The sequence below is a fragment of the Perna viridis genome, chromosome 9 (genome assembly GCF_037379345.1).
Source record: "Perna viridis isolate PV_CMFRI_1.1 ecotype Kerala chromosome 9, ASM3737934v1, whole genome shotgun sequence".
Taxonomy (NCBI): domain Eukaryota; kingdom Metazoa; phylum Mollusca; class Bivalvia; order Mytilida; family Mytilidae; genus Perna; species Perna viridis.
In genome coordinates, this window is record NC_142453.1 from 29,294,973 (window position 1) to 29,303,365 (window position 8,393).

The 8,393-nt window shown below is 33.6% G+C and overlaps 1 protein-coding gene across 1 annotated transcript; it reads right to left on the reverse strand.

Annotated features, from left to right (window-relative positions):
* Positions 1-1,296: 1,296 nt before the first annotated feature.
* LOC148607678 (uncharacterized) lies at positions 1,297-8,063 on the reverse strand. The gene is made up of 5 exons (XM_088543556.1): positions 7,669-8,063; positions 6,286-6,367; positions 4,727-4,909; positions 3,109-3,303; positions 1,297-1,836 (listed from the first exon to the last, which is right to left on the reverse strand). The coding sequence occupies exons 1-5, from the start codon at positions 8,005-8,007 to the stop codon at positions 1,610-1,612; spliced, it is 1,026 nt and encodes a 341-aa protein (XP_088399682.1). The 5' UTR covers positions 8,008-8,063; the 3' UTR covers positions 1,297-1,609.
* Positions 8,064-8,393: the final 330 nt, after the last annotated feature.

Consider the following 8,393-nt stretch of genomic DNA (forward strand, 5'->3'; position numbering starts at 1 on the left):
TTCAAAAATGTCAAAAAAGTTTGCGACAACTGTGTCGTAGTTTTTTCAAATGAAATAGAAAATGTACAACTAGAAGCGGCTACAATAGTAAGCGGATTACTTATATTTACCAAAGGTGATCTTATCTAACGCCAAACTGGTAAGAAAACATTAAGATCTCCACTCACGAGAAGAAAACTCCAAAAATGTATAAACTGAAATATCCAATTGCACCTTCATTCGTTTATAGTTAGTTCATCAGATAATCAAACAAAAATATATTACAAACGATCTCCTAAAGATTGGTTCAAATAAAATGTTATCCATCTGCAGATTTTTTATACAGCTGATTCGTTTTCTCTCTATGATTAGGCATTGGAATAAACTAGATCAAAAACTAGAGATTTATTTTCAGAGGCGAACTAAAATATAAAGGCTTTTATCCGTCCACATTCTGCTTTTGGACTAAGCCGATTTTATAACAAAAATAATAAGCGATTTCTTAATTATGGCCTCCATAAAGTAAACAGTGTTAGTGATCCAACATATTTTTAATTCAGGCGTCTGTTACGAAGATATTTATGGCGTTAAAGGGAAGAAAGCATTTACATGTACCAAACGAAAGGTTGTTAATACATCATCAAAATATCTGTATGTGAAATGAAAGGGTTTCCAATCCTTTATGTTTTTATTCTTCACTAGATTCTGAAGAAATTCTGTATCGTATTTTGAGGCAAAAACAAGTCGGCTAGGAGAGGAGCACAATTAGTGCTCATTGGAAATGCTAACGTGATGCTGAATAACTCCTCCATATGTGACAAATATGTTATGAGGAAATCAAGCATGCTACAAACCTCTTTTTTAGCGTAGCACACTTTGCCCTTCTGAGATGTTTTAGAAAAATATGTAGATTTTTAACCTAGAAGAACATAATTTCTCGAATTAGCAACATATTTACGAAAAAGTCCTTTTCAACGAGAAAGAAAGTCTTGTTGTCTTAGTTTTTTTATCATATTGAATGGACATCCCCGGACACACAAATTAATTTTGTTTATCTTTTTCCCTACCATGCATTTTACCTTGCAGAAGCGTTTTCTCTATTATTTAATTTTAGTTAATTTCTTGATTATGCTTTTCGAAAATGTTAATTCTGTATGTGCATGCACATAAAAATACTGTTTTGTATGTTTCTTTAACAGAGAAGACTTCATAGGTAAGATGTTCTTATGTCTAACCCCTTCTGTTGGATATTTTACAAATAAAATATGTTTAAATTTTTCATTTGTAAGCCTCGGTACGTGTCTCCGAAGTTTAACAAGAACATGTCCAAAGCTACCATTTAAATGCATGATATTTTTAGTTTACATTGCACTGAGTTAAATGCTTGAAGTAAAAAATCTGTCAGTGTAAAATATCAAATGATAAATATCTATTTCTACATGATACAATTGTTCAGAAAAGAAATAAATACAAGCCCGTTAATTGTGACGCGGCGATTCCAGATCCAAGAAAGTTACATACAATGAAATTAGATTTTGTATTGCAACACCTTCTATATAGGGAATTACTGTGAGAAAAATAAAAACAAGAAAAGAAACCCTATTGGCTACCACGGGCATCTAATGGAGAATCAGCTAAATATCTGTACGTCACACTCTTCCCATCTTACAGCAGGGTCTGTTGTATAGCACCATGGCTTGCCATGAGCGTCCGTTCGGCAATAGTTGGCTGTGGGATCGACTGGTGTGTAATGTGGCCTATGTGGCCAGTTGGTATTCCAACGTTGACACGTGCGTCCACTTTTCGTACACATGACACCTCCCCTGTAGTATGTTCCTGGTTTCCAGCGGTCATATTCTGCTCAGAGAAAGCAAAATTCAAGTCACTACGTTGATGCAGACAGATACAGTTTCATATCGTACAAACATTTCAAACACTTTGAAAAGTGCGTAATATATCCTCAGTTACAGTACAATGCAATTGTCGAATTGTAGAAGAAAATAGTTTTGACCAAGTTATGCATTTAAGCAAATTTGTATTTAGTAACTACGTCTAATTAACCGCGAAGCGACAAGCGACATTTTGTCCTAAGTATAGTTTTGCAAGAATAACCTATTCTGAAGTTTAATCTAAAGTGGAGGTATATAGTGATAGGGGTGTCCATCCTACCGTCCTTACTTCCTTCCTTACCTTACACATTTGGGGCATTTGTTTGGTAACTCCTCATGCAACGCTGAAGGAAATTGTAATGGAAATTTCAAAGGATCATCATAACGAATTCCCATTGTGCACCTTTTATTTGATCCGATCCAAATCAATTTAGGGGTTTTACATAATATTTAATGGAATTTATCATTGATCAATATGGAAATATAGAGGACAGGACCCATATCTTATCCGTTACTCTTCCTCGCTTCTAAATGAAACTTAATGAAAATTTCCATGAACCATCTTTTACATGTTTTGATGAGGCCCCTTTTGTTTTTGATTGTGATCCTCAATGTTAGGGTTTAAAATCCAACACATGGACATTGTAATTTATGAGTATATGGCATGGGGGTGCACATCTCTTATTAGTTACTTCTCAAACACCACTAAATATAATGTAGATTTTACATTATCTGTATGTAGTATTGAAAATGCTGATCATTCATTTTTAGATTTTTTTCCTATTTTTTTTAAGTCTCACATCAGTACACATGGACTTTTCAATTCCTTGACATGGGGTAACCATCTCTTATTGGTAACTTATTATACATAACTGAATGAAACGTACACAAAATCGTTATTTTATATCACCATTATGTGCTCTTTTTTAAGATTTAGATCCAAATAAATTTTGAGGTGAAAAGGTTGATGTTATCAATTGGTGGAGTGGAGTTCTCAATTAAATGTGCTTTTCTAGTTGCTTTGCTTGAGATTAAATGAATCATGGACTGAGAATAAATCTGATTTTATTACCTCGTGTTACTGAATAACTAATCAAGAAAAAGGCTTATTACAAATCGAATACAATTATATAGACGTAACTTCAATACTACACTTGACGAACACAGTTCATAAATCAGGTAACACACACTTTAACTCTAACGAAATGTAACACTCTGTGATCAAATAATATGTCCATACCTGAACATGACAGTCTCAGACCGTTTCTCCACGTCCAGTTTTCTCCACCGTCACAATCCAGTCTCAAACAACTCGGCGTAGGAGAGGGGTCTGTGTAAGCACTACATGAGTAGAAAGCAGTTACAATACTCCCACTGAAGTACTTGTACGTTACCACTTGTTCTTCGCGAACTTTTGGTGGTTTTAAACAAGTCACTGAAAAAAAAGTATTGAAAAAATATCATTTTAATTACATAAGAGTCGGAAAAATTCCAAACGATATTAGAACTCTCAAATTTGCAAAGCGTTTCTCCAACTCGTACCGCTATGATATCTATGGCAACATTGCCTGCACAAAGTCCAGCGCCCTAGACCCCTCAAACAGCTTTGCTATACAATATAGCTTTCGCTGGCCGAGTCATTCATCCTCGTAAGTTTAATCTAGGCCAGTTAATTAGCAGACAATGTATGGCAGCACAGGACAGCTCATCAAGGTGTTATTAAGTAGGATAGAGGATCAAACTAACAATATATGTCACAACAAATTAATACCATAAAACTAATGCTTATGCTATAATCCTTGTATCAATTTGATCCCAAGGAGCAGTGTAGCGAATAGAGTCGTCACATTCTTCAATGTGTATCATTGATTTGTTGACTTGTTAGTGCATTACTATATACACATAGGATCGCAAAGACGGAGATACATATAAACAGAAGTCTAAGGTACATCACAACTTTGGGATCGTTGCAAGGTTGTAAACTAAGACTTAATTCAGGCGGTGTTGCACTAGATGTCAAAGAGTAATGAAGAGATTCGAGCGGAAATAAAAAAATTGTAATCAGGGAAAATACCAGACATGGTAAACAGACACGCATAATAAACATAACAAAATGAAAAATAACCAAAATAATACGTACAAAGCTACAAAAGTAAATGAGCAACTCGGAATCAGCCTAAAAACTAGGAGCATGGACCAGGTGCACCTGTAGGGTAAGCATCCTCCGTTTTTATAGAAAAACCCGTCGAGCTGCTCTCGAGGAAAAAGGAAAGGAAAACTATGACACTTTGAACAAATTGGCTCCCATGGAGCAGATGGATACATCGTTACGATTCACAGTTCATAATGACGACCATAAAACGTCTGTAATGATGATTTAAATCTCGTAGCAACATAACCTTGTTCCAGAAGCCTTATTGTAAGTCTAGCGCAATACGAACTTATGCCAATTCCTGGCATAACATATGAGTTGTGATAGGAAAACTCCATTCGTAAGTGCTGATTGGATGATAGGCAAGTTGCCTATAGGAAAAAAAGTCGCATTTGTCGTATTGTTTGGTCAATAGTTTTTTCTTATCATCGATCTGCAATTGTAGGTCAAGATATGAAGATTGCTATACATTGTCTAATAGTATCTTTTATCTCAAGTTTTTTGGACTAGATACGATGTATAAAATCCCCGAAACTAGGATTGTTTAACGATAATACGCCAGCAGAGAAGAGGTTGGAATCCCGCTAAGGGAGAGACCAAATTGTTATCGCAACGTTCCCAGGGTTCGGATGTACATTAGTCTGGTAAAATATTTAATTGAATTTTTTGTCAGTTGTTCATGCTTTTTTTATATCACTTAACTTACTTGGACAGGGTGCTTCCGGTGGCGACCATCGCCCTGTTTTATTGTTACAACGACGAGTCGTAATTCCTGATTTTCCTGCAGGGGCCCTGAAACACGTGTGTATAGCTGTATTGAAATCGCCATTAACTGGATATTCTGTATCAGCAAAGTCATCTTCATCCACCATTCCACAGTCATTATATACTGTAATGGAAATTAATATTTTTTTTCATGTTTAGCTCACCAGGCCGAAGGTCATGTGAGCTATTGCCATCACTGGGCGTCGTCCGTCGTCTGTCGTCGTCAACAATTTTGAAAACTCTTCTCTTCTGAAACAACTAGACTAATTTAAATAAAACTTTACAAAAATTTTCCTTATAGCATTCTGCACAGAATTAATGTGGGAATTTTTGATCCGCCAAAAAACCTGGCCACCGTTACTAACAATAGAACATATGGGTCATAAAGAAGTTTTCGCATTTATCTCTAACATTGTTAGCAAAATTCGGACTGAGGGTAAAAGTTTTCAGTATGATGTGATCTACCTCAAGTCATATTTTTTTGTAAAAATTGTGAAGCCATGATGAAGTTATTGCCATTTTCGATATATTTTGGACTTCTTTTAAACTAGTTGCTCATTTGAATTTGTTATTTTGTATGTTTGATTTTATTTACGTTATGTTCTTCGTTGTGTATGTCGGTTTTCCATGTCTGGTCTTTGTCCCTGGATTACATTCGTTTGATTACCACCATAGCCTTGGTTCCCTGGATTACTCTTTAATGTTATTATTTTTAACAACCATCTCCTCTATAACTTCTTGATCAATTTGGGTTTTTTTTGTGTCTATTTTTAATGTTATTACTTTCAAAAATCTTCTTCTCTGACATCACTTGACTAATTGGGACCAAATTTTGTATGAATGTTCTTAGGATATTCTGCATAGAATTGATGTGGGATTATTGTATTTTGAAAAACATGGCCTCCGTCACTGTAAATGGAACATAGGGGTCAGACAAACGTTTTTCGCATTTATATCTCAAACCATTAGATTTAGCAAAATTCTTTAATTGCCAAAATGATTCTTATTATAAGACTCAGAAAAGTGTGCATTAGATCGAAGTTGTCGGACGACTCCTTGAATGAGTTATTACCTTAAAACGAGAAAACAAATGATGTTTTTTTGTTTTTGTTTTGTTTTGTTTTTTATTTTGCTTTTCTTTTTTTTAAACTTTGATAGACAGAAAAAAAACTATCGATATCTGAAATAACCCTTGTGATAAGGCTTACCAAATTTTACTTTGATTCATAATTTTGGACAAGTTCTTGCTATAGTAATTGCGATTGAAAGTATAAAAAATAATGTGTTTAGTTTTCAGCCAATATCTTGAAAACAATTGATGAAATAATCCATACAATCCGGGCGGTGAATAACTGACATTTTTACTTTGAAGTCTCATATAAAACCCAACGTTGAACAATACAGATGGTTAAGGATACAGTCACATGGCAATATAAACAATGAAAGTTTTTCATGAAAACAGTTGTAAAATAAAAAAAATGAGTTTTAACGTATACTTACACCACTGAGAACATTTACCAGTATTAACGCACAAATTCTCGAGTTCACAACTATGTCCAATACATCCTTGATCAAGAAGAACCTGAACATAAAGACAGGATCGAATTGACCAAATTATATCTAGATTTCTGCTTTGTTTTGTTATTATTTTTTTTCTTTTATTTTTGTCATCAAATACTTATATCAGGTAATATTGTGTCTGTTTTACATGTCTGATCTTTGTTCCTGGATCTCATCATTTTGATTTCCACTAGCATCTTGGTTCACTTGATTACTATGTTAACGGTTAAAATATATATTTGTCGCATACATGGAATCACTTTCTGTATTTTCATTTTGTAAATATATAACTCTTGGATCACATTGATTGGAAACGGTCAAATATTGAAATAAGCATTTTTAGTGGAGTTCGAGATGCTCATTTGCTTTTGTTTCTTTGTATGTACGGTTCAGTTACCTTATGTTCTTTTTTGTGTATGTCTGTTTTCCATGTCTGGTCTTTGTCCCTGGATTACATTCTTTTGATTACCGCTATAACCTTGGTTTTCCTTGATTACTCTTTCAAAAAGGTCCCAGTCAATTACTTTTTCTTACAAACAATTTCCTATGTCCTAACCCTTAGAAATCAAATGGTCATCTTTTTTACACACGCGTAGTGTATATGGATATTGAAAAGAATAATGTATTAGGATAAAAAAGCATTGTAGTTTTGCGGTCATTTTTTATTGGGATTTTAACAAATTAATTTAACAAAGTGCATAGTAATAACAAAATTAACTTAAAAAACTATCAACCAGATTACAAAGTAAATATTTCTACTTACATTCCAATTATTAAATGATTAATGTAAAAAAAAAATCTTACGCTTGATTATTTCTCTTTGGATCCTTTGACAATAGCTACGTTCCATCATTTGAGTTTTCATATTATGGCCAAACGTCATATCAATTCTTATCGAAATCCCATGGGCGGTTAAGGAAAAGTAAGTTTTCCGAAATTTTAAACATGTAAAACCTCTCAGCTAATCATCTCAGTCCTTCGAATAAAATGGTATTCCTTTACGCACATCTACATATGATGCCAAACCTTCTTATAAAATTTTATCTCTTTAGCGGTCGAGAAGGAATTATGTTTACTATGTTAAAGATGTCAAACCCGTAAGTTTGATTATTACCCATTTTAGTCATCCTACAAAAAACATTTTTCTATACACATCTGCATAATTTTAGTGTGGGTTTTGCCACTCCTTTTAAGATTATTTTAGCTCCTTTGTATTTTGAACAATTTACTTTTCCCTTTGTTCATTGTTTAATGCACCCTTTGTCATTTCTCCTTTATTTTTCACCTTAATGCCAAATATAAGATAACTAAATTTGTACTTACACTAGGAAAGTCGGTTTTCGCCATATATCTTGAACCCTCCTGAGTGATTGGTGAATGTTTAGATTGAATTGTTTCCGGAGGATCAGCTGCTTTGTAATTCAAGATGCATTTTTTTATACTCTTCAAATAGTTAACTGACTTGCAATAAGCAAATCTATTGCAAATATCCATGCATTGATGAAAAGTATAGGCTGTATTTCGAATGAACTCAACATTCTCCAAATATTTATTGTACGAACTTGCGGGATAAGTTACTTTGAATTTACTACTCTGTACTTGATCGATGTCTGACATACACAGAAAAATCCCATGAAGAAGTAATGAAATAAATGCGTTCATTTTGTTTGAATTGGCTATATTGATAATATTTTAGTCCGATTACAAGTTAAAAAAACAACAAACTTCAAACGACATGACTTAGTATTTTGATTTTTTTCAAACAATTCCCTTTCTCTATCCGAATGGCTAATTAAGTAAAAATTCTTAGTAAATAAATAACGTCAAATTTCTCGGATAATTCTGTTTGGATCAGTTTGGTACAATCTGGTAGCCAAATGCGCTAACTTCCATAATTACAGCTTTATATTCATGACTGTATTAAAAATAAATGAGAATGACAGATCCGTGTCAACCGCTAAGATATTATTATGTGGATTGTATTGCTTTGATAACCATTGAACTACGACAAAATATATTAACAAGAAATTAAAAATATATAATAGGAA

What these genes read in the sequence shown, in the direction of transcription:
- LOC148607678 (XM_088543556.1), bottom strand. Translation starts at nt 8,007, where the DNA reads ATGAACGCATTTATTTCATTACTTCTTCATGGGATTTTTCTGTGTATG. An exon ending in CGAAAACCGACTTTCCTAGT is followed by an intron (nt 6,368 to 7,668) that starts GTAAGTACAAAT and finishes CTTTATGTTCAG; the next exon opens with GTTCTTCTTGATCAAGGATG. An exon ending in TCTGAGACTGTCATGTTCAG is followed by an intron (nt 1,837 to 3,108) that starts GTATGGACATAT and finishes TTCTCTGAGCAG; the next exon opens with AATATGACCGCTGGAAACCA.